The following is a 27,418-nucleotide window of genomic DNA, read 5'->3' on the forward strand; positions in this document are numbered from 1 at the left end:
TCAACTGAAAGGATGGAATTGTCAACTCCTGAGATGAGGATGGCTGGGGTCAGAGTAAGTTTTAGGAGGCAAGATCAAACTTTAGGGTTAGACAGGGATAAGTCTGAAACATCTAGCAGTTACCCAAGTGGAGATATTAAGTAAGTAGCTGGATATACAACTCTGATGGAGGATTCAGGGAAAAGGTCTGGAATAGAACTATAAATTTGAAGTCATTGACATATACATAATGTATGAACTCAGGAGACTGGATGAAACCACCAGTAGAATACATGGAGAAAAAGATCAGGGGACAAGTCCTAGGACATGCTGATATTCAGGGGTCAGTGGGAAAAAGAATTGAGCAAAGAAACTAAGAAGGAGTTATGGGGAGGTAGGCAGAAAACCAAGAGAGTTTATGCTCCTGAAAGCTAAATGGAGAAAAATTGGAGTAAGAGGAGCCATTAAAAAATAAACCCAGAGGCCAGGCACGGTGGCTCACGCCTGTAATCCCAGCACTTTGGGAGGCCAAGGTGGGTGGATCACCTGAGGTCAGGGGTTCGGGACCAGCCTGGCCAACATGGCAAAACCCTGTCTCTACTAAAAATACAAAAAAATTAGCCAGGTATGGTAGCAGGCGCCTGTAATCCCAGCTTCTAAGGAGGCTGAGGCAGGAGAATCACTTGAAGCCAGGAAGTAGAGGTTGCAGTAACCCCAGATTGTGCCACTGAACTTTGGCCTGGGAGACAGAGCAAGACTCTGTCTCAAAAAAAAAAAAAAAAAAGAGATTCCAGAAAACAAAACAAAACAACTCTAGGCAAAAGGGGCAATTCATAAAAACTGATGCAGCTGTTACTAGGAATCATTTTTAGAAAGTTAGGCCTCACTTAAATCGATCTGTAAGATTTGTACCCTTCTAAAAAGATTTTAAGTGGGTAGGCCTACTTAGCTGGTGAATTACCTTCCAGGAGGCATTCTAATTCTTCATTTCAAAAAGTAAACTACAACAAGATCAAACCTTCAACCTCACTTTGAAAGCAAGCATACATTTTCTCTCTCAAATCATCATGTACAATCTAATAAGATCTTAGAATTTCTAACATAGCAATGAGAGCACTCCGTTGTACTTCTGAATCTTCAAAGACCTAAATTGGTAAGTTAGTTCCCTAGTTGATCAAATATCTGATTTGTATACAAAATCTCATGCTCAAGGCCCAATTCCAATGCTATGAAACTTTTTAAAACCACTTTTCCAAATGGATATTATCTTTCTCCTTTTAATCTTCTATCTTATTCTTTAAAACCACTCAGTTGGCAATTGCATTGTCTTACATTAAAATATATCCCATTTTTACACCAGAACTGAGGCAGATATTTTACATACATTTTCTCTAATCCTCACAACTCTGCAAAATTAGATTTATTGCCATAGATAAGGATACTGGTGCTTACAGAGGATGCCCAAAGTTATGCAACTAGTAAGAAACAAAAGCAGGATTTAAACCCAGATCTGTCTTACTTCAGAACATTCCCTTTTTTTTTTTTTTAAATGGAGTTTCGTTCTTGTCACCTAGGCTGGAGTGCAATGGCATGATCTCAGCTCACTACAACCTCCACCTCCCGAGTTCAAGCGATTTTCCTGACTCAGCCTCCCAGGTAGCTGAGATTACAGGTGTGAGCCATCATGCCCAGCTCATTTTTGTATTTTTAGTAAAGACGGGGTTTCACCATGTTCGCCAGGGTGATCACGAACTCCTGACCTCAGGTGATCTACCCGCCTTGGCCTCCCAAAGTGCTGGGATTATAGGCGTGAGCCATCACACCCGGCCCAGAACATTCACTTTTAAGCCACTATTCAATAGTGTCACTTACATAAAAGTACTACATTAATAATTATCAGTCACTATCTCTGTGACCTTGAGCAAGTTACTTCTTTATTTATTATTTGTTTTTTTAGAGACAGAGTCTCACTCTGTTATCCAGGCTGGCATGTTATCCAGGCTGGCAGTGGCGCAATCATAGCACACTGCAGCCTTGAACTCCTGGGCTCCAGCCATCCTCCTGCCTCAGCCTCCTGAGGAGTTAGGACTACAGGTGTGTACCACCACACCTGGCTCTTTATTTCTTCACCTTCCATATTTAAAAGCCTACCACTAGGAGGAGACAAATAAATTAAAAATTATTCAATCTGTTCTTCCTTTAGAGCACTTCTTAATTTTTTTTTTTAGAGATAGGGTCTTAGCCACCCAGGCTGGAGTGTAGTGGCACCATCATGGCTTACTGCAGCTTTGACCTCCTGGGCTCATGTGATCCTTCCACCTCAGCCTTCCAAGTAACTGGAACCATAGGCATGCACCACCATGCCCAGCTAATTTTTTAAATTATATTTTTGTAGAGGTGGAACCTCATTATGTTGCTTAAGCTGGTCTTGAACTGCTGGGCTCAAGTGATCCTCCTACCTCGTCCTCTCAAAGTGGTGGGATTATAGGCGTGAGCCACTGTGCCTGGCTGAGCAAGTTATTTAATCTTTCAAGGCCTTAGTCTTCCCAACCATGAAATAAAGAGGATACATCACAGATACTCCATTGTTATGTATATTAAATAAGAAAATGTATGTAAAAGTGCTTCATAAACTATAGCCATTTTTTATTACATGTACTAGGTTTATGCTCCTTCAGAACAAATTTTTATGCCTCATATATGTGTCCCCTCAACAGTCAATAAAGTGTTTAGTAGGAATTGAACATCATCTATTTACTAGTCTTTTGAAGGATAGGAGACACCTTTTCCCCATATAAAGAGGCAACTAGTGTCCCATTCCTGGTTAAGTATCCATAATTCAAACCTTAAATTACAACAAAGTGACAAACTTAGTACATCACCAAAGAGGAGATTTAAACACCTGTATGGCATTTAGCTATCTGGTCTTTCCTCTACTGTGCTGCATTCAGTGCCATAACGAGTTGAGAAAGAGAAAATCCCAAATCAAAAATATCAACACATTTTGTAAGAAGACATGCCTGGAAGAAGGGAGAGCAGAAAAAAGGCATGGTTTATTAACAGAGTTAACAGAGACTTTATTGTTCTGTGTACCATCTGATTTGCCATCTCCTGATCACAAAAGTATCTATAACATTGTCTAACTCAGGCTTTGATTTACCTGAAGAAATAGCATGTTTATTAAATTTCCTTAGGCATACTCATTTTCCCCCCAATATGATGGACACATCTGGTAATATATCCAGGGAAGTGGCCCAATATGCTATTAAGACTGTGTACTAAGTTTGCTACCAGATAAGCACAGTGGAAGAGAACCAACTCCTGCTCTACCGTTTACTGACATGTAATTCTTGGAAAATCACTTACCATCTCTATTAATTTAGATCTGTTTTTCAGTCTGTAAAACTGGAGTTAATATTTATTTTATCTGCTTTACCGGTTTATTGTGAAAGTCAAATGAAGTAATGTATGTGAAATTAATTTACAAATTATAAATATATAACTAAAAAAAAAAACTAGACAGTCATCTACCACTTTTCCTTTGGTAAATGTCTAGTATTAGCAAAGCTGAGTTATTGATTTCTCTGGGTGTGTTCATGTAGTGGTACCAAAGATAATTTTTTTTTTTAATAAAAGCTGGGTGTGATGGATGGCACATATAATCCCAGCTGAGGCAGGAGGATTGCTTAAAGCCAGTCTGAGCAACTTAACAAGACCCTGTCTGGAAAAAAGAAAAAAACAACAAGAATTTCTACTCATCTTTTTGAGAAAGGACACAATAAACGTTTTCTTGACTACAGAAGCTATGAAAGAGGTTAGTTGGTAAAGTTAATCTGTCACAACAGATCTATATTCCAGGAAACTTAGCTTAAGGTGGTTCAGCTATACCTTCCTAACAGTATGAAAATGGACTATCAGATCAGGATGTACCTGCATGTGTGACAGGGGGCACATACTGGGTCAATTTACTTAGTACCTCTGTCTTTGGAAAATACCAAGTGGCTCAGAGTACTAAAACCTAGTCCTTTCTCATGTCACCTCATTGGTCATCCCAATTGCCTCCTCAACTCCTAGCAAGAAGAGAATAGGAGAATTGAGAAATCAAAATTATTCTTAAACCCAAGACATGTCTACCATCTCTCTTCATGTTTCCTTGTCCTAATTCCTTCCTGAACAGTAATAATTGATGTAATTGATGTTGATAATGCAGTTACTAGCTGATTTCTTAAGCTCAGTAATTCTTTGAAGAGCTGTTACTAACTTTCACCAAAACTCTTAACTAAAGAAAAATTGTACAAATCTCTAAAAGTAGACTATAAGCTACAAAAAAATCCAAGTTCACAAACATACAACTATGTGTGCCAATGCCATTTTTGTTTATCATTTATGATGAACTGTAAATACATTTCAGCCACAAAAGTAAGAAAAAAGGAAGAAACATAATAAACACTTTTGAACAAATGCTGCCCGGGGCAGATATTTTAGACACTGCTTCTTCCTTCTTTTATATTCCCCCGGTAGGGATGAAGTCTCCCTATGTTGCCCACGCTGGTCTTGAACTCCTACATCAGCCTCCCACAGTGGTGGGATTACAGGCGTGAGCCACCAACCCCAGCCTAGACACTAATTATTTTTATTTCAGTATTACCAAGCTGAATTTTGCCTATGAAATAGAAATAAACAGTATAAACTGCTTGAGCACTTGAAATCCTAATTTCCTATAAAATCGTAGCTCTCTTTCCTCATTTGGTAACTTTTCTAAGATATTCCTCTGAATAGAATTCCCATTTTCCCAAAAGTGTACCACAAGTAGATGTGATGTTTCTTTGTATCAAAGTCATAGCTTTTTTGCTAATTAACTAATTTCTATACCCTTCGGTTGAAAAACAATTTGCTGATGTTAGCAAAATCTCAGCCCTAGCTTTGTCCCTGATAAAAGACATTTGAAGAAAAAGAGACCTATCAATTGTTTTATATTGAATATAATTTGTTCCAAGATTTCAGCCTTCCTTTTTTTTTTTTTTTTAAATGTGTTTGTTTGGGGACTTTTATTTTATTTTTAGAGGTAGAGTCTTTTTATGTTGTCTAGGCTGGATTCAAACTCCTGGGCTCAAGCGATCCTCCTACCTCAGCCTAGTAACTGGGACCACAGACAGGCACCATAGTGTCTGGCTGGGTTTGCGAGGTGTTTAAAATACCAAAGACACACTATGAAATATACTCTCTCTGTTTAGTGGTCTGATGGATGTGTTGACATTATCTGGAGAGAACTTTCATTTCAAGAATCCCCAAATTACAACCAGGATAATGTTTGAGGCCAACTTTAACTTGACCTATCTTGCTCTACAAAGAAGTTTTTCTATATGAAATAATAATATTCATGATCAGTGAAGGTGAAGGAGCATACTCACCAAGTGAACATAAGGCACAAAGTATCCAAAAAGTGCAAGTGGTATTCCAACTGCCCACACTGCATAAGCTGTCACCTTGAAGATGGCAAAATTGAAAATTTTTTTTGGAGGACTGAACTTTCTCCTGGAAAAGAGGGAGGATCTGCTACCTCCACTCTCTTTATCTTTGGTACTGGAACCAAGAGGTCGGTAAGTAAAGCCAGCCAAAAAGAGAACAAACATGAAGATGCAGAGCACCCTCAGTGTATGAAAGAGGCCCACACTGTCAATCAGAACCCTTAAGAGCAAAGGCAGCAGAACTGTGAAGACACTGCTGCCAGCAGTGACAATGCCATTCACCAGTCCAAGGCGCTTCTTGAAATAGTGTCCCAAAATGACCAATGAAGGCTGGTATGCAAAGGAGCAGCCGCAGGCAAATATGATTCCATAGGTAAGGTACAGAGGCTCGATGGAACTGTATAAAGATGAAAAAGATGGAAAGCAGCTTTCAATATTTTTACTGTGTGCTTGGTAGAATAAAACCTTATAGTAAGAGCGGGTTTTTGTTCATCAACATATTTTCTACAAATAAAAGTTAGAAAATAGAGGGGAAATAGAAGGGAAAAACACAATAAATCAAGAATGTAGCACTAAACATATTTTAATTTAATCTGAATGTGTGAAAAATAACCATTAAGGTCATTAGTGATTTTGTTCCGCCGCCTCTTTCTGTGATTTCAGGTGACGCACACAGCACTGAGTAAGAACTGTGTTCTCTACAGCGCAGAAATAAAAGTTGGTGCCAGGAAAGGTAAAATCAACAGTGATTCAACTAACAAACCAAAAACCTAGTCCCAATGAAACATTTGTTTTTAAACAATTAGAGTTAACTATCAAAACTAATTATTTCTTGGAGTTTTTCCAGGTACTTACCGAACAAAGGAAAAAGTAGTAAAAGAAAAGGCCGCATTTTATATTTTTTCCCCAAGGTTATTTCAGGAACATTTGCACAGAGGAGCAGTTGTGCCTCATTTTTGCTGGCCTAAGGGCTGTAGACCAACCTTCGCCCTCTATGCACTGTTCCCAATATTGTGCAAGATAACAAGAAATCATATTCTGACTGCAGAAAGACTAAATTAAGTGTGTTCCTTTAGTGATCCCAGTTTGTCAATTGTAAGGCCATGCATGTGTCAAAAGAATAATGGATTAAATAATCTTATAGTTTAACCAATTAATTGCATATTTCTTAGGAAGACAAAGGATCATATCATTATGTTCTTTGAAACAATTATGATAAGGAATAAAACTAGTTCACCTGGATCATCCCAAGGAAAAAAAGAAAGGAATAAAACTAGTTAAAATTTTTTGAAAAGGCTATCAGTAGTAAAAGCAAACAATTTATTAGAAAGTAAGATAGATAAAGTTGGTTAATAATTAAATTTTGGACAATAATGCTAGTCTAGCAACACGCTGAGGTAATCATAAGGAACTTTAGAATCTGATAAAATTAAGGCATGTTGGCAATCCTCTCTCTGAGATGCCCTTCCCCTCTATTAATCCACAGCTAGCACCACCTTCAAATCAGGCTCAAGAGTCACTTCTAGGCTCTCCCAGATTAATCTCACCTAACTCTGATCACCCTTTACTGAATCTCCACTCTTTGTTTAACCAACATATTAAGCAGCTACTATGTACCAAATAAATTGTGGAAAATAAAATTAAAAGTCTGGTCCTTGGCCAGACATGGTGGCTCATGCCTATAATCTCAGCACTTTGGGTGGCCAAGGCAGGAGGATGGCTTGAGACCAGTCTGGCAACATAGCAAAACCCCATCTCTACTTTAAAAATAAAAATTAGCTGAAATTAGCTGGGTGTGATGGCATGTGCCTGTAGTCCTAGCTACTCAGGAAGCTGAGGCTGAAGGATCGCTTGAACCCAGGAAGCCAGGCTGCAGTGAGCTATGATCACACACCTGCATTCTAGCCTGGGTAACAGTGAGACCCTGTCTCCAAAAAAAAAAAAAAGTGGTTCTGCCTTCAAGATACTCATAGCCTGCTTAGTAAAACAAGACATCTATCCCAAATAATAATAATTAATATAACACAGAACAAAACAGAAATTAATACTTCATTCATTCTGTATCAGTTTTTCCATCTAAGTAGTTTTCCAGATAATTTTAACTTACTCCTTAAAGCGCTAATTTGTTTTTAACAATTTTAAAGAAAAAAAATTACGTCTATTATACATTCCTCTGCCTTCTTCAAAGTGTATATTAAAAATATTGTCGACAGCAGAATCATCAGGAACATCAGTTGCTATGCAGTTGTACCACTGCACTGTAAGGCTCTCAGTTGGAAAACCAGAGCTTCTCCCTCCCAGAGAGTGAGGTGTATGAGCTTTGTGATAGCATTTTCACTGCTGCTGAACCATTTTCACTTCCAGGTTTTCCCTTTAGTAACAGATGGTTCCAGTTTGTGAAGTTTGGCAGCTGAATAAGTGCAATGTAAATGAGTAAGGCTGTCAGATACCAATCATATGTGCAAAAAGGATCTAGAGAAGGGACATGGGTATAATCGACCTAAGATGCTGGAGAAAGTTTTCCTCAGAAGGCAGAGTGGGAGCTAGAGGAAAAAAGGGCCTACCACTTACACTCTATACCACATTTCCCTTGCTCCTCTATCTTACTCTCAAGTTTCAGTAGCCCTTGACCAGCAGGCTAAATAATCAAACTGAATAGAAAATATGAGAATATTACATGTAGTAAGGAAATTTTGGTTTCAAGAAATTTTGTTTTACTTAGAGGGTAGAGGAAAAGAGAACTGGGTCACATCATAAATATGTATCATAATATTTATTGCTCAGTGGTCAGAAAAATTTGAAAAACACTGCTTTGTATGTGTGTTTTGTTAACAAACTAGGTAGTAGATTGCATAAGTTGTCTACCTCTCGGTCCCCTCTCTACCACAACTGGAGTTGTAATACATTCGGCAAGTGGTAGGGCCACAGGTACTGACAACAGGTACCTGGAAGCTTCCAGATCAAATAAGCTATCTGACGAGGCATTAATAACACAGTATTATGTTGCTCCTAGAATAAATGACCTCATGGATTTACCTAAACAGAATCTTATTCCAAACAAAACTTTTTTTCTTTAAAAAACGATTTTAGAAGAAAAAAAACATAAACGTACTTTAAAGATGAAATATCTATTTACCACCAGGAAATAAATATAATTTTTAAAAATCCAAATAGGATTTCTAAATTGGATGGCAGAAAGTATGAAAGAATGAGGCTCATGTTAGAGTTGAGGAAGGGATGTGTGTTGCGGGGTGAGGGGTGGCAATGAGTAAAGCCAAGGATTCTGTTGATTAAATATTTAAAAATAAAAAGTCAAATGTAAATTTGACTTATTTTTCCTTAATGACCACATTAATGCTTTTCAACTAAAGCAACATGAGAACAGCTAGGGACAGGAAAGAGGAAATGAAGATAAACCACTAAAGTAGAGACGAAGGATGGAAATAATCTTAAGAGGTTTTCTTCTTCATCACCTCCTCTTAGCCAGAGCTACATATTAAATCAGTGTTCCTCTAACTGAGGATTATTCTACCAATGCAAGGAACTTCCCAGGAGAACTAGAGCTGCAGGGAGAGGTGTTCCATACAGTTATGTGCTCATCTGCTCCTTACAGTTAGTCCCTCTTCAGTGCACTGCGTCTTTTCTCCTCATACAGCAGTCCCCTATCTTTGTGGCACCAGAGACAAGTTTCAGGAAAAATTTTTCCATGGATGAGGCCGGGGGAGGGTGGTTAGGGGTGATTCAAGTGCATTACATTTAGTGTGCACTTTGTTTCTATTATTATTACATCGTAATATATAATAAAATAATTATACAACTCATCATAATGTAGAATCAGTGGGAGCCCTGGGCTTGTTTTCCTGCAACTAGACAGTCACATCTGGGTGTGATGGGAGAAAGTGACAGATCATCAGATCATTTAGATTTTCATAAGGGGAGTGCAACCTAGATCCTTCCCATGTGCAGTTCACAATAGGATTTGCACTCCTATGAGAATCTAATGCCACCACTGATCTGACGGGAGGCAGAACTCAGGCAGTAATGCAAGTGATGGGGAGCAACTATAAATACAGATGAAGCTTCACTTGCTCACCGACAGCTCACCTCCTGCTGTGCAGCCCAGTTCCTAACAGGCCATGGACCTGTACCAGTCCTTGACATGGGGGTTGGAGACCCCTATTCTAATAGATACAGGAAAAGTACATTGACATTAAGCTTTATTTTAAGGTACATTGGACCACTTCATTTTGCCATGATATTTTAAATTATTATTATTATTATTATTTGAGACAGAATCTTGCTCTGTCACCCAGGCACAGGCTGGAGTGCAGTGGCGCAATCTTGGCTTGCTGCAACCTCCCCTCCCGGATTCAAGCAATTCTCTGCCTCAGCCTCCCGAATAGCTGGGACTACAGGCGCACACCATCATGCCCAGCAAATTTTTTTGTATTTTTGGTAGAGACAGGGTTTCACCCTGTTAGCCAGGATGGTCTCCATCTCCTGATCTTGTGATCTACCCACCTCGGCCTCCCAAAGTGCTGGGATTACAGGCATGAGCCACCGCACCCAGCCAGATATTTTAAAATTTTAGCATGTTCTTTTTTTAAAGAACCGACAGGAATTCTCTACCTGGGTTGGAATAAATGGCAGAGTTTTGGTTTCATTAATAAAAAAATTTCATTTCAAGCCTATGAACAGCTACTTTAAAACACCACTTATTGTAACCCTTGGGCCTCAGACTGAGCTGATCTTAAACTAAGGCTGCTGTTTTAGATAACTCATTGTTATAACTTGAGTGCCTTTAGGATTTTTATGTAAATAGAAGAAAAAGATAAGGTAAAACATTCTTTTATGTACCAGAAAACACATACATTCTGATGGATGTCCAAGTCTTAGGCATTACAAGAAAAAGCATTCAAATTCTCAAGCTCTGATTTGCTCTATGGATAACAGTTTGATTTATAAATCATACTGCTTAAAGGTTTAAGAAATGAAAAGGATCTTTGCTTGTAAATAGCAAAGTTTCTGAAAGTAAAACTTTAAGGTATCTAGCAGTTTTTAAAAAGCAACATGATAAAACCAAGTCCTTACCTTACAAAAGAACTGGACATGAGCCCAACAAATCCAACAGCAGCACCCACGACAGCTGTTTTCCGACAACCAAATATGTCTGTGAAGACGCTGACTACTGGACAGCAAAAGAAAATCATTCCCATGGAGAGAGAACCTACCCATGCTGTAAAAGAGGGGAAAAGGGTAGAAGGAATTATGACATGGTAAACTATATTTGTACTTATTCCACTGGACATAATACACATTTAGAAACATTTTCATTTTTAGTTATTTTGAGATCAGATCTCACTCTCTCATCCAGGCTAGAGCACAGTGATATGATTACGGCTCATTGCAGCCTCAACCTCTGGGGCTTAAGTGATCCTCCAGCCTCAGCCTCCCAAGTAGCTGGAACTATAGGCACATGCCACCATGCCTGGCTAATTTTTTAAAAAATTACTTGTAGAGATGAGATCTCACTATGTTGCCTAGGATGTAGAAAAATATAATACAGAAAAGATATAACACAGATTGACAACTAGGGGGAAAGTTGGAATAAATTAGATTGAAATCATAGCTCAACACAATGGCTAATACTAATTGTAATTAGGATAGCAATTTTATGTGTTTAATCGAAGTCTTGAAAAGTTTGTACTTTCAAATAAATTAAACATTCCCCTGTAACTTTAGCACTGTTAATCTCTACTTCAATATCTATCTATGGTTTCAAGCAACTTCTAATCTATGGGAAAAAATTCACTGAAAAAACAAAGAGATGTATTTAGGAGTATATATATAGGTGGTCAAACTGCAAAGAAATAATGACATTTGAAATCAGGATAGTAGAAATGATAATCATTTGGACCCACTAGTTAAGAAGTGATCATGTGCAGCCAGGCACAGTGGCTCACACCTGTAATCCCAGCACTTAGGGAGCCCGAGGTGGGGGGATCACAAGGTCAGGAGTTTGAGACCAGACTGGCCAACATGGTGAAACCCCATCTCTACTAGTAATACAAAAAAATTAGCTGGGCATAGTAGCACACACCTATAATCCCAGCTATGTGGGACGCTGAAGTAGGAGAATCACTTGAACCCAGGAGGTGAAAGTTGCAGTGAGCCGAGATCACGCCATTGCACTCCAGCCTGGGTGACAGGGCAAGACTCTGTCTCAAAAAAAAAAAAAAAAAAAGGAGTGATCATGTGCATGGTGCCTAAGCTTAGTTTTTTGCCATGGAAATTGACTCATATACCAGTAGAATATTTGCTGACCTGGATAACAGTCACTGCGTATTTATTTTATAAATGTTTATAAAACCACACTTGTGTTAAGTCTTCTTTTCTGAACGTATGTTATATTTCATGATAAAAAATTAAGACTCAGAAGTCATATTCCATATGAAAACCAACAAGAATGAACGAAATATTAAATACAAATAATCATAATTCTATGCCAAAGAAATGAGTGATCTGACTTCATTGAGGATATCAAGACTGTAAATCCTTCTAAAAAAGCATAATAACCTAATGGAACCTAAGTGAAAATGGGCTGTGGAAAAAGCAGACATGAGTCATAGTCCCAGCTCTACGACTACAACATATCCTTGGTCAAGTTACTTCCCCTCTGAATGAGTTTTCTTATCTTGAAAATGGATCAAACACATACCTCAGCATCTGGTACATAAGCACTTAATAATTTACAGATTTTTTTCTTTCTCTCTCTTTTTTTCTTTTCCAAAGCATCAAAATAAATTACAGTTTTAACAATAATGATGACAATGAATTTTCTGTCTTGGTAGATGACCCTAAAGCTATGTAGCTCTGGAAGTCTCCTTATATACTACTCTATTTTCTTAGTAAAGGAAGTTAAGCCCTATGCAAATGATCACTTCTTAGTAAAGAATTTCATTATTAAATTCAAATGAAGCTTTACCATACTAACAATTTTTTGCATTTTTTTTTTTGAGAAAGGGTCTCGCTCTGTTGCCCAGGCTGGAGTACAGTGGTGCAATCTCAGCTTACTGCCATCTCGGCAGCCTATGCTCAAGCAATCTTCCCACCACAATCTTCTAAGTAGCTGGAACCACAGGCATGCACCACCATGCCTGGCTAATTTTTGTGTTTTTTGTAGAAACAAGGTTTCACCATGTTGCCCAGGCTGGTCTTGAACTCTTGGGTTCAAGTGATTGCCTGCCTTGAGCCCAGGAACTTTTTGCCTTCTTATATTTTAAATTACTATAAAAATTATGTGTATTTTAGTCAGTCATATTTCTTTTTTTGTGTTTCTTTTGTAGAGGCAGGGTCTCAGTTTCTTACTCAAGCTGGTCCTGGCTACTCCTGGCTTCCAGCAGTCCTCCCACCTTGGCCTCTAAAGTGCTGGGATTGCAGGCGTGAGCCATGGCCCAGTCAGTCAGCCATATTTCTATTTCCTTTCTTCCCTCACCAGAAAGCAGACTATAATCTTAAAATACAATGAAGAGACCGTGTAAACACTGTCATCTTGACTCAGATGGTGGTGATAGGGATTCAGAAGTACACAGTAGGAAGCAGCTGATTGGCCAAATAAATTAGTATAATCCAACCAAGACATGAAGAACTTTACAATATGGGACTACTTGAGACAGGTTAAATTTTCTTTTTTTTAATGAGACAGGGTCTCACTGTGTCACCCAGGCTGTAGCGCCCTGATGCAGTCTTGGCTTACTGCAACCTCTGCCTTCTGGGCTCAACCTATTTTCCCACCTAAGCCTCCTGAGTAGCTGGGACTACAGGCATATGCCCTCACACTAGCTAATTTTTGTATTTTTTGCAGAGACAAGATTTTGCCATGTTGCCCAGGCTGGCCTCAAACTCCTGGGCTCAAGGGATTGGCCGACCTTGGCCTCCCAAGTTGCTAGCATTATAGGACTGAGCCAGCACACCCAGCCTAGTAAGAATTTTTTAGTCTACTACTTTATATAAAAATTTTACTAATTTCTAATAATTTAATCCGTTTCAAAAAAATTTAGACATCTATTGTGTTTAAGAAACAATGTTATATAAATAGTAGGCAGGCTAGAATAAAACATCCTAACATCTACTTTTATTTTGTATTTATTTATTTTTTACAGTGAACATTGCCTGACAACTAACATCTACTTTTAGATAAAGGCACTTTTATAATTATGGGGCCAACACTAAATACTAGACCACATCAAGAAACCCAAGAGCATATACTTATATTGCATATATTGTTTATATGAGTGAAGGTATTTTCAAGAAAAAATACCTTGGCCAGGCCTGGTGGCTCACACCTGTAATCCCAGCACTTTGGGAGGCGAAGCAGGCAGATCACCTGAGGTCAGGATCAAGACCAGCCTAGCCAACATGGAGAAACCACATCTCTACTAAATATACAAAAATTATCTGGTTGTGGTAGCTCATGCCTGTAATCCCAGCTACTCATGAGGCTGAGGCACAAGAATTGCTTGAACTTGGGAGGTGGCAGCTGCAGTGAGCTGAGGTCGTTGTACTGTACTCCAACCTTGGGAACAGAATGAGATTCTGTCTCCAAAAAAAAAGAGAAAGAAAAGAAAAGAAAACCATTGTACAAATTTTTGTGAATTACTGTGGATTTCAATCTACTGCTATACCAAATATTAAAAATTATAGATTTATGTGTCTATTGAATAATCACTAACAAGATATAATGAAATACAGCTTCTTGTCTTGACTGTCTTCTTAAAATTTATTCAGTGGGGAAAAAATTTCCTTTGCCACTAGATGACCACTTCAGCAGGCCCATTTGATTCTTTTGGCCAATATAAAAATAAAGAAAGGCCTATGGTATTTTAGATAACAAACCAATCTTCACTAGGTAATCAAATCTTTTCCCCAGCCCCCCAGGGAAGCTGGGAAGGGAATGAAATCAGCTGCTTCTCTTCTCTTCCAGGACTTTTCCCATCCCTAGCTGTCGGATCTTTCCAAGGTAGGCATGGGAGACAGGGAGGCTGGGGAAGGAAGGCAAAAAGATTCCAACCTGGGCCTTCCTGCCAAAAGACCTGTCTGCTGATGTTTGAAGCTAACTCTTTTTTCTCAGATGCACTTTCATGGGTTATTCAGATCTCACCTCAGAGTTTCTTCTGGCCACTGCTCCACTAACTTGGATAATTCATTCTCCTCCTGGCTTTTTGGCTGTCATTCAAAAGACTCACTGTTGTAACCTCACTGCTTTTTTAGGCATCTATTGGAACAGGAGTCAAACTCCAGGTTACCCCTCTCCTCCACTAGGCCCACCTCTAATCTGCAGGAAATATATTTCCTTTGCCCTGACAAAGGCTGTAGTATAGGCAAATTCAACACAGCCACCTTTAGTATAATTCTTTCTGTGGGAACAGTAAACCAGCCCATCCTTGTTGGATGTCTTGAAGAGTCAGACCCTGGTCCTCCTCTGTTCCCCGCAACTGGGGAGAATTTTAAATCTCTTAAGTGGTCCCTCTCAAGCCCCTCTCACTTGATACCAGGTGAGAGAACAAAGAGAGATATCAAGTAGGAGAACAAATGAGAGTAACCTCCACGTGTACCATGGTGGAGGGGACACAGCACCGTTTTCTCAAGAGTCCTCACAAAATGCTATTCCTGACTCATAATATCCTTCTTATGTGTTTTAGAGCCTTTAACTGGTTTGAAAACCTACTTTAAAAAGCTACATAAAATATCTCACTTTTGAAAGTCACACTATTGTACTGTAGTGCCCTAACAGAAATTCCAATAGATTCTGTTACAATAATAACTGGCAATAGATGAAGTTAAGTCTGTTTTCTGATCAAATTCAAGAATAAATTAATAAATGGATTAGTTATCTGCTATTGCACACTCACAACATTTCTAGTTTTTGTCAAGTTTTAACATGGCATCTAAATAATCCAGGATCTTAATGAGCTATTGTATATATGCTGCAAAAATAAAATGGACCTTGTTCTCTTTCACCCCTTCCAAGTCTATTACTACCGTTATAATAATAAAGACTCAACAGAGCTAGCTGTTGTGCTGATGATATATTTGTTGTGCTCAGAAGATTATTTCATTTAATCCCCAAAATTCTGTAAGGTAATACTTCTATTAAGTTCATTTAACAATTGAGAAACTGAAGTACATACATAGTTACTATAATATATCCAGCATGGTAAAAATTTTATCTTAAAAATGCAAACTAGACCAGGAACAGTGGCTCATATGTGTAATCCCAGCACTTTGGGAGGCTGAGGTAGGAGGAATACTTGAAGCTGGGAGTTTAAGCCCAGCCTGGACAACAAAGCAAGGCCCTGTCTCTAAAAATAAACAAACAAACAAAAACAACTTTAAAAACTAGCTGGGTATGGTGGCACACAACAGTAGTCCTAACTACTTGGAAGGCTGAGGCAGGAGGCTCCCTGGAGCCCAGGAGTTTGAGGCTGCAGTAAGGTATGATCGTGCCACTGCACTCCAGCCTGGGCAACAGAGCAAGACCTTGTCTCTAAAAATAAATAAATAAATAAAATGCAATCAAGCCCTAGTCCTTCTATTACTTCTACAAAACATCCACAGAGGACTTCATAATATATATCATACCCCCCAGGATCTCTCCTTGAAAGTTGACAGTTGATTTGGAGACCAAAGCATGTCCCCACGGAACTCTCACCTCCACGGGGCTGTCTCAGAACTCATGCCCACTAGGAGGGTATGTCAAAGGCATGCCCACTTGGACACTTTTATAACTTACCTCTGCCCAAGAAGAAGCCAACTCAGGTAACTGCCCAGTAGCAGAGGGACCCTTGACCTTGCTCCTTTCCTCTCCTCCCTTATAAAAATGCCCACTTTTTGCTCCAAAGGTGAATTGGCACATTTAAAGGCAGGAGGCTTTGTACCTCTCTCCCTAAGCTAGCTTTGAAATAAATACACTTCTTTGTATCAGAACTTGCTCTTGTTAATTGGACTCTACATGCAGTGACGAACTAACCTGCTTTTCAGTTACACTATTAAAATTTTAGTGTTCTTTAATGTTCTAGGCTCTATCCTAGGATGTTGGAAATATAAAAGCAAATAATATTTGCTACCTTCCAATAATTTTCAATCTAGTAACATATGCAAAAGTGGTCCAATCAGAGCACCAGATAAAATGTCCCATTTCTTAGGAGACATAGATGCCAAAAATGTACAAGAAAGGCTTTAGAATGTGCTTGTGTACTCTTATTTGAATATGTGTGTAAGTTTGACATCATAGACACATCCAAGAAGCTAAGTTAAGAAATCTTTTTACAGAAAAATACCAGGAAGCTTTTCAATTTCCCCATCCAGACTCTATTTGTTTCCTAACACTATTCTGAAGAAAAAAAAAAAAAAAAAACCCAAGGCTCTAAGTGTATGACAAAAGCAGGATGCAAATCACTCAAAGTGGTTAGGTTTAATATTTAAGAAGATTCTCCTGCATGCTAAATAAAACAAAGGTGTTGTAATTATCCAGATATAAATGGTTGCAAGGGCAAAGTATTTACAAATAAAAACACCCAAAGGGAAGATTTACTGTAGTTAAAGGGTGATAGTCTTTTGCCCTTTGGTAGACCCAACCTGCGATTCCACTCCGTCTTGGCCTCGTTCAAGATTATCTATACTCTGTAATAACCAATATCGATCTAATAGCCTTAAATTATATAAAATAATAGAATGCAAAACTGAGACTAAAATGCAAAATGTTAATATTATTTAGCAATGTCCCCGTAACTCCTGGAGCATGAAGCTGTCTGGCAGCTACACAAAAATTCAGGAATGGGTAGACTGTACTCTTGCCTTGACCATTTTATTGCCATCCTAAAAGTTATTTGGCAGTTATATTGCACTTAGGAGTGGCTTTAAAAATATTTGGGAATCAACTTCTGTTAATGGCACTGGAATAAACTGGTCATGCTAACCCTACTAAATATAACTATTATTAAATCTGGGCTAAACAAAACTATTTAAACATACTAGAAAATATCTTAAAACCTGATAGAAATTGGGAGAGAGTGTGAAAAGCTACAGTTGCAAGAAGAATTACAAAGTTGTGGGCTTTCTTGAGGGCCAACAAAATGTGCAGGTGCTCGGTAGACTGTACAGAAGCCAGAATCAAGAAAAGCAGCATCTGAAAGTTGTAAGAACAAAGCAGAGATATTAGCTGCTGCATGCCACAGTAGATAGGATTTGCAACGTGAGCTCCAGCAAGTTATCTGCTAGGAACAAAACATAATCCTTGGATTAACAAAATGGAATCAGAGTTATTTCAAAATATTATCTACATGTTCAAGTTTCAACCAAAAATTCTGAGGCATGCAAAAAAATAGCCAATCAATAAAAATAGATTCTGAATGGGCTCAGCTGTTCAATTTAGCAAAGATTTCAAAGTTTCTATTATAAATATGTTAGATGAATTAGAAAACAATATTTTTCAAAGAATTAAAGGCCGGGCACAGTGGCTCACACCTGTAATCCCAGCACTTTGGGAGGCCAAGGCAGGCAGATCAAGGGAGGCTGAGGCAGGAGAATTGCTTGAACCTGGGAGGCAGAGGTTGTAGTGAGCCGAGATCGTGCCACTGCACTCCAGCCTGGTAACAGTAGGAGACTCTGTCTCAAAATAATAATAATAATAATAATTAAAGATAAGAAGTGATCTTACTGAGTGAAAAGATAGGGAATCTCAACAACAAAATGTAAATTATAAAAAAAGAGAAAATTCTAGAGATGAAAACTAGGTATCTAAAGATTGAGTAATTTCTGTCTTCAAAGTTCCCAGATCTTTCTTATCTTTCATCTCCAATCTGCTAAGTGAACCTACTGAATGCATTTTTCAGTCATACTTTTGAAATATATTTATATCTTTACTCTGTTATAACTCAATATTGGTATAATAGCTATAAATTGTATAAAATAACAGTATGCAAAACCGATACTAAAATACAAAATATTATTTGCTAAAGTCCCAGTAATTCCTGGGGCATGAAGCTGTCTGGAAACTATACAAAAATTCAGGAGTGGGTAGACTGTACTCTTGCCTTGACCATTTTATTGCCATCCTAAAGTTACATTTTACTGGTAGTTATATTTCACTTAAGAGTGGCTTTTAAAATATTTGCTAATCCACTTCTGTTTATGGCACTGGAATAAAGTGGTCATGCAAACCCTATTACAGATAATTACTGAATGCATTTTTCAGTCATACTTTTGAAGGATGAAGTATTGGAGATAGAGATTACCCAATCTAAAGAAATTACTCAACCTAAAGATAGCTGGCCTGAGCTCACATTGCAAATCCTGTCTCACTGTGAGAGAATAGTATTAAACAAAATTAACTAAATCTTAGAGACCTATGGAACTCTAAGAAGAAATGTGAGTCATTTTGAATAAATAATGGGGCTGGGGACAGTGGCTCATGCTTATAATCCCAGCACTTTGAGAAGCCAAGGCAGGAGGATCATTTGAGCCCAGAAATTCAAAACTGGCCTAAGCAAAATAGTGAGACCTAATCTTTACAAGGGAAAAAAAAATAAGCTACGTGTGATAACATGTACCTGTGATCCCAACTACTCAGGAAGCTGAAGGGAGGATCACTTGAGCTTGGGAGGTTGAGGCTTTAGTGAGCTATGATTGCACCACTGTACTCCAGCCTGGATGACAGAGTAAGACATTGTAAAAAGCAAACAAGCAAAAAGAAATAACAGCCCAAAATAAAAACTGCAAATTGTGTGAAAAACTAACTTACAGATCCAAGAAGTTCAAAGACCGCCCCCCAGCAGGATAAACACTAAGAAAATGACTCCTAAGCTCATCATAATCAAACTGCTGAATGCCAAAAGGAAAATTCTGAAAGCAGACAAAAATAATATATCTAGAGAGAACAATGATACCATTAACAGGTAGACTCTTGTAAATAATGAGGGACAGAAGATATTGGAACTTTCACATTGACAATGCTGAAAGTAGGGGGAAAGTATCAACCAAGAATTCTATATCCAGCTAAACTAGCCTTCAAAAATGAAGGCAAAATAAAGATTTTTAAAATGGAGAGAATTTCTCACTGGAAAATTTACACTAGAAAAATGTTAAAGAAAGTTCTTTAGGCTGAAGAGAAATGACACCAGCTGGCAACTTGGGTTCAAAGGAAGGATAAACACAAATACACACTTTTCCTTATAATTTCTTTACAAGGATAACTTTACTGTTTAAAGAAAAACTATAACACCATATATAGATGTTATAATAAACAAATATGTGCACTACACACTGGAGTCTGTTGGGGGGAAATAGGGGATGGACAGTGGGGGGTGGGCAGTTGGGGAGAGATAGCATGGGGAGAAATGCCAGTATAGGTGAAGGGGAGGAAGGCAGCAAATCACACTGCCACATGTGTACCTATGCAACAATCTTGCATGTTCTTCACATGTACCCCAAAACCTAAAATGCAATAAAAAAAATAAATCAAATTAAAAAATAAAAAAATATGTAAAAACAACAGCATTAAAGATGGATGTAAATGGGTATACACTGTTACAAGGATCCTATATTTTACCTGAATTCTGTATTAACTTAAAATAGATTGGAATGGCTTAAAAATGCATATTGTAATACTCAAAGAAGCACTAAAAATTATTCACAGAGATATAGCTAAAAAGACAATCAAGGAATTAAAATTGATTACTAAAAATTATTTGATTAATGCAAAGGCAGGCAGAAAAGAAGGAATAGAAGAACGAAAGGTAGATGAGACAAATAGAAAACAAATAGCAAAATGGCAGACCTAAATGATATGGCCATATCAATTTTTTTTTTCCTTTTTTTTGCCAGCAACTTGAATTCAAATATACTCCAAGAATCAATTATTACATTAAATAAAAATTGACCTAAAGGTCATTAAATTTAAAAAGACCTAAATTGATATGGCCATATCAATTTTTACATTAAATAAAAATAGACTAAAGACTCTAATCAAATGGCAAAGATTATCTGACTGGATAAAGACATAAGAACTAATTATATCCTGTTTAGAGATACACTTTAAATTCAAAGGCAAATAAGTTAAAAATAAAAAGATGGAAAAAGATATCAAAAGTTAGTAGCCCTGAAAGTCTAAGGTGGCTATACTAATATTAGACAAGACAGATTTTGAGACAAGAAGTATTATTAGAAATGAGGAGAAATACTTCATAATGGTAAAAGTGTCAAGGCATTGGGAAACTATAACATTTATAAATGTATATATACCTAATAACAGAGCTTTAAAAATACATGAAGCAATGAAATTTGATCCCTACCTTACACCATATAAAACATTACCTCAAGATGGATCATAGAACTTAAATGTAAATGTACAACTGAAAACTATAAAACTTCTAGAAGAAAATATTGGAAGGCAGGTGTGATGGCTCACAACTGTAATCCCAGTCTCAGGGCTCACCCAGGATCCCTGAACGATGAGTAAATGTGGACTTCCATTTCCAAGGCTTCTTGTCCTCAGACTTTTGCTGAAGGCAGATCAGATGAAGCACCGAACCTCTGGTGAGCCAACTAATAGCGAATGGTGCAACTACAGAGGACAGGATGCTGGAAAGGACCCTGACACCCACCCTTCGCCCCATGGCTCTCAAGGGTTGGGAGTGTCAGCCTCAGTCCGGGAGTGTCAGCCTCGGTCCAATCCCGTTTTTTTCTATGGCATTTTCCTTCTTTTGGTGGGGCGGGACGGGGGCCGGGGGGGGGGGCGCGGGGCGGCTGTCATAGCACCTATCTCTTCTTTTACAATGTTAAGAGTGTTGTTACAAATTACAGAGATATTACTGGGTAGAATGAGCGTTTGGCCCAGCCATCACATATGCAATTCAGAACAATGCAGTTTCCATCTGTTCTTAGAGAAAAGGAGGATACAGCAATTAGAAGTGTCTTTTGTTTATTTCCTTGTTGAAGGAATCCATTTGCATAGAGCAAGAGGTTTTTTCCCCCAGGTACTTTCCCCTTCTTGTACTCAAGCTATTTTCTGTCTCTTCTCCATAATATCAGGAGTTAAATACAGCCCTGAGAATACAGGGAACTTTTCTATGTAAGGTTTTTTTTTTTTTTTTTTTTTTGTCCTTTTGGAAGGCATCTTACTAGGCCAGGACCACAATTCATGGGACTTCCTAACTTAATGATTCCATTCACCCTCCTGAGGCACCTTTTTGTCCCAAACTCAATTTCAAGCTTTGGGTTGAAGCCCTAGAAAGAAAAACTGGATCTGAGGGATCCAGAAGCAGACGGCAACGAAAGTCAAGGGACACAGCACAGATGAGTAGGACTAATTCTTGCAGATTAAACCCCTCCTTCATGGAAGGAGGCCATGCTTGTATCTATGACATAAATGAAGTCTAGGAAACTCAAAGGTTACCAACAGCAGGGAGGATAAGCAGCACATAGGTGAGTATGGATAACTTCTCTAGGCCTCCCTGTTCCACACAGATGAAAGCTGTGTTGGCATCCATGGGCAGCACCTGCCAAGGTGGCTGGGACTCAGAGATACAAAGATGGAAGAAAGGGAACACCTTTTCTTTCTCTCCCTCATATACACTAGATATACGCTGGGAAAAGAAAGGAACTAAAGGACACCTTCTCCCCCTCTTTCCAGATGGGCAACCCGCCATCTTCAGCCTGTACTTCTTTTGAATGCATCCTGGGACTCTTTTGAAATAAATGCCTTCTTTTTCCTCCCCTGTTTGTCTTCATGGATGGTTAATTGTGTCCCTATACCACAGGACACTATTTTTGGATGCATCCCCCAAACTGAGAAAAGTTTAATTTCCCCAAACCTTAAACTGCTTGAGTTAAAATTGGATTGAGAAGGGAACCCAGAAGCCTGACATGCCAGCAACAAGTTCTTACCAGTCAGACTTCTGGCCTCTTTCTCCCTGTGCAAACCAGTAAAAGGAATGATAAAAATCACTGTTTACTCTTCTGTAAAGTTTTGATTAATGGAAAAAGGGATTTGTGAGGCTAATCTTAAACTGTAGCCAATCTGGCGTGCTTTCTGTGTCTTTCCGTATAGTTTTGTCATAAGGGGGAAGACAGAATAGGATACAGGCCTAGGACCATAAGCCCACTGTTCAAGCCAGCCCTGCAAACTGGTCAGTTACAAACTTTGCTACAGGTCTCTGAGGGAAAAAAACTGAATGAGGCCTCCATCTTGTTTTACGTCCTTGGGAGCTTGACCTTGTAACCACATAGCAGTACTTTCCTTTGGTCTCTGCCATTTTACAATGGCAGCCCAGGTTCAATCCTGGCTTAGGGAATGAGTACTTTCTGGTTAATATCTGTGTGACTTTTATTGTTTGCTGATTCTCTTCCCCTCCATGACACCTAGCTTCCTTTCTTAAATATTCCTTTCTCTGAGCTATCTTTAAAGATTCTAGATTTTGTAAAAACTGCTTTACCACCTCTTTGAAAATACCTTGTACACTCACAATTAAGTCACAACCTTACTTAAGGCTTTGGTTTCACCTGTGAGGTTACTTTTGGTAAAGTTCAAAAGCCAGAAATATTGGCCACTTGATGTGGCTAAAGTTGGGCAACAAGGGATTTAAAAGGATAGCCTCGGATCACAAGGTCAGGAGTTTGAGACCAGCCTGATGAACATGGTGAAACCCTATCTCTACTAAAAATACAAAAATTAGCTGGGTGCAGTGGCATGCGCCTGTAATCCCAGCTACTCAGGATGCTGAGGGAGCAGAATCACTTGAACCTGGGAGGAGGAAGTCGCAGTGAGCTGACATTGTGCCACTGCACTCCAACCTGGGCGACAGAGTGAGACTGTCTCAAAAAAAAAAAAAAAATTTTTTTTTTAAAGTAAGAAGAGTATGGTCAAAAGTCGGCTTAATTAAAAGTGGACATCCAAGCTATAGGTATGCTTAGAAGACCTTTATGTTTTTCTCTTCTTGGATCTTGTTTCACTGGAAAAAAGAATTTTTTTTGCAGTCTACTGAATTACTTTTCCCCATTTTGTCTTGCCACTCTTAATGCATGCATGAGAGGCCCTCAGATAACTTCTGATGGCCTGGGACTCTCTGGAAAAAATAGAAGCAGTACTACTGACCCCATTTTAGAAAAAAAACCTCTGTTTTCCTCATGGAACTCCAATAATTAAAAGCACAGAAATCTCTCTCACAATCTGTTTTTGTCTTCCATCTATAACTGTTTATCAGGCCCTAGAAAGTGCATGCTTTCCTAGCCCTGTTCTTGAAGGGCTCCATCCTGAGTCTAGTAATCTAATTAGGAGATTGGCCAATTTAAGTTTAATAGTAAAAGATTGGTTAATGATAACAATGCATTGTAAAACCTTCAGAATGTTTTGTGGACCACGATGGCTTTCTTTTTTCACATGTGGCAGTTTTAAGTCATTAGTGTTTAAAATTAGTACTTTTTTTATATATGTATATTTCATTGCACTTTAGGTTCTGGGGTACATGTGAAGAACATGCAGGATTGTTGCATAGGTACACACATGGCTATGTGGTTTGCTGCCTTCATCCTCATCATCTATATCTGGCATTTCTCCCCATGTTATCCCTCCCCAACTCCCTACCTCCATTGTCCCTCCCCTAGTCCCCTCAACAGACCTCAGTGTATGATGCTCCCCAACCCCATGTCCATGTGTTCTTATTGTTCAACACCCGCCTATGAGTGAGAACATGTGGTGTTTAATTTTCTGTTCTTGTGTCAGTTTGCTGAGAATGATGGTTTCCAGGTTCATCCATGTCCCTAAAAAGGACATCATTTTAAATCATAAAAAAATTCATCATTTTTTATGGCTGCATAGTATTCCATGGTGTATATGTGCCATATTTTCCCTGTCCAGTCTATCATCTATGGGCATTTGGGTTGGTCCCAAGTCTTTGCTATCGTAAACAGTGCTGCAATGAACATTCGTGTGCATGTGTCCTTATGATAGAATGATTTATAATCCTTTGGATATATATCCAGTAATGGGATTGCTGGGTCAAATGGAATTTCTATTTCTAGGTCTTTGAGGAATCACCACACTGTCTTCCACAATGGTTGAACTAATTTACACTCCCACCAACAGTGTAAAAGTGTTTCTATTTCTCCACAGCCTCTCTGGCATCTGTTGTTTCCAGATCTTTTAATGATCACCATTCTAACTGGCATGAGATGGTATCTCAATGTAGTTTTGATTTGTATTTCTCGAACGACCAGTGATGATGAGCATTCTTTCATATGTTTGTTGGCCTCATATATGTCTTCTTTTGAAAAGTGTCTGTTAATATCCTTTGCCCACTTTTGAATGGGTTTGTTTGTTTTCCTGTAAATCTGTTTTAGTTCTTTGTAGATTCTGGATATAAGTCCTTTGTCTGATAGGTAGATTGCAAAAATCTTTTCCCATTCTGTTGGTTGCCAGTTCACTGTAATGATTGTTTCTTTTGCTGTGCAGAAGCTCTGGAGTTTAATTAGGTCCCATTTGTCTATTTTGACTTTTGTTGTCAATGCTTTTGCTGTTTTAGCCTTGAAGTCCTTGCCTATGCCTATGTCCTGAATGGTTTTGCCTAGGTTTTCTTCTAGGGTTTTTATGGTGTTAGGTCTTATGTTTAAGTCTTTAATCCATCTGGAGTTAATTTTAGTGTAAAGTGTCAGGAAGGGGTCCAGTTTCTCTTCTTTGCACATTGCTAGCCAGTTTTCCCAACACCATTTATTAAACAGGGAATCCGTTCCACATTCCTTGTTTTTGTGAGGTTTGCCAAAGATCAGATGATTGTAGATGTGTGGTGTTGCCTCCGAGGCCTCTGTTCTGTTCCATTGGTCTATATCTCTGTTTTGGTACTAGTACCATGCTGTTTTGATTACTGTAGTCTTGTAGTATAGTTTGAAGTCAGGTAGTGTGATGCCTCCAGCTTTGTTCTTTTTGCTTAGAATTGACTTGACTATGCAGGCTCTCTTTTGGTTCCATATGAAATTTAAGGTGGTTTTCTTCAGTTCTGTGAAGGTCATTGGTAGCTTGATGGGGATAGTGTTGAATCTATAAATTACTTTGGGCAGTATGGCCATTTTCATGATATTGATTCTTCCTAACCATGAGCATGGAATGTTTCTTCATCTGTTTGTGTCCTCTCTTATTTTGTCGAGCAGTGCAGTGGTTTGTAGTTCTCCTTGAAGAGGTCCTTTCTATCCTTTGTTAGTTGTATTCATAGGTATTTATTCTCTTTGTAGCAATTGTGAATGGCAGTTCACTCTTGATTTAGCTCTCTTTAAATCTGTTATTGTTGTAGAGGAATGCTTGTGATTTTTGCACATTGATTTTGTATCCTGAGACTTTGCTAAAGTTGCTTATCAGTTTCAGGGGATTTTGGGCTGAGACGATGGGGTCTTCTAAATATACAATCATGTCATCTGCAAATTGAGGCAATTTGACTTCCTCCTTTCCTAACTGAATACCCTTTAGTTCTTTTTCTTGCCTGATTGCTCTGGCTAGAACTTCCACTACTATATTGAATAGGAGTGGTGAGAGGGGGCATCCTTGTCTAGTGCCAGATTTCAACGGGAATGCTTCCAGGTTTTGCCCATTCGGTATGATATTGGCTGTGGGTTGGTCATAAATAGTTTTTATTATTTTGAGATACATTCCGTCAATACCTAGTTTATTGAGAGTTTTTAGCATAAAGGGCTGTTGAATTTTGCCAAAGGCCTTCTCCGCATCTATTGAGATAATCATGTGGTTTTTGTCTTTGATTCTGTTTCTGTGGTGGATTACGTTTATAGACTTGTGTATGTTCCACCAGCCTTGCATCCCTGGGATGAAGCCTACTTGATCGTGATGGATAAGCTTTTTAATGTGCTGTTGCAATCGGTTTGCCAGTATTTTATTGAAGATTTTTGCATCTATGTTCATCATGGATATTGGCCTGAAGTTTTCTTTTTTAATTGAGTCTCTGCCAGGTTTTGGTATCAGGATGATGTTGGTCTCATAAAATGATTTGGCAAGGATTCCTCTTTTTGGATTGTTTGGAATAGTTTCAGAAGGAGTGGTACCAGCTCCTCTTTGTATGTCTGGTAGAATTCAGCTGTGAACCCAACTGAACCTGGGCTTTTTTTGGTTGGTAGGCTATTAATTGCTGCCTCAACTTCAGTGCTTGTTACTGGTCTATTCAGGGTTTTCACTTCTTCCTGATTTAGGCTTGGGAGGGTGCAAGTGTTCAGGAATTTATTCATTTCTTTCAGGCTTACTGGTTTATATGCATAGAGTTGTTTGTAGTAATCTCTGATGATGGTTTCTATTTCTGTGGAATCTGTGGTGATATCCCATTTATCATTTTTATTGCATCTATTTGATTATTCTCTCTTTTCTTTTTTATTAATCTGGCTAGTGGCCTATTTTGTTGATCTTTTCAAAAAACAAGCTCCTGGATTTATTGATTTTTTGAAGGGTTTTTTGTGTCTCTATGTCCTTCCGTTTTGCTCTGATCTTAGTTATTTCTTGTCTTCTGCTAGCTTTCGAGTTTTTTGATCTTGCTCCTCTAGCTCTTTCAATTTTGAAGATACGGTGTCAATTTTAGATCTTTCCTTTGGGCACGTGGGCATTTATTGCTATAAATTTTCCTCTATAAACGGCTTTAAATGTGTCCCAGAGATTCTGGTATATTGTGTCTTTATTCTCATAAGATTCAAAGAACATCTTTATTTCTGCCTTCATTCATCCAGTGAACATTCCATGAAGTTGTGTGGTTCTGAGTTAATTTCTGAATTCTGAGTTCTAAATTGATTGCACTGTGGTCTGAGACAGTTTCTTATGATTTCCGTTCTTTTGCATTTGCTGAGGAGTGATTTACTTCCAGTTATGTGGTCAGTTTTAGAGTAGGTGTGATGTGGTGCTGAGAAGAATGTGTAATCTGTGGATTTAGGGT

The 27,418-nt window shown here is 38.4% G+C and overlaps 1 protein-coding gene across 1 annotated transcript in view; it reads right to left on the reverse strand.

The window, feature by feature from the left end:
* SLC16A10 (solute carrier family 16 member 10) overlaps positions 1 to 27,418 on the reverse strand; it is a 152,802-nt gene that overhangs the window by 50,529 nt on the left and 74,855 nt on the right. The window contains exons 2-3 of the mRNA XM_012438442.2: positions 10,539 to 10,683; positions 5,391 to 5,844 (exon numbers count right to left, since the gene is read on the reverse strand). Coding sequence (XP_012293865.2) covers positions 5,391 to 5,844; positions 10,539 to 10,683 — 599 coding nt within the window. The remainder of the gene's footprint in view (positions 1 to 5,390; positions 5,845 to 10,538; positions 10,684 to 27,418) is intronic.

The sequence above is a fragment of the Aotus nancymaae genome, unplaced genomic scaffold, assembly GCF_030222135.1.
Source record: "Aotus nancymaae isolate 86718 unplaced genomic scaffold, 86718_ANA_hifiasm-v0.15.2.pri h1tg000040l, whole genome shotgun sequence".
Lineage (NCBI taxonomy): Eukaryota > Metazoa > Chordata > Mammalia > Primates > Aotidae > Aotus > Aotus nancymaae.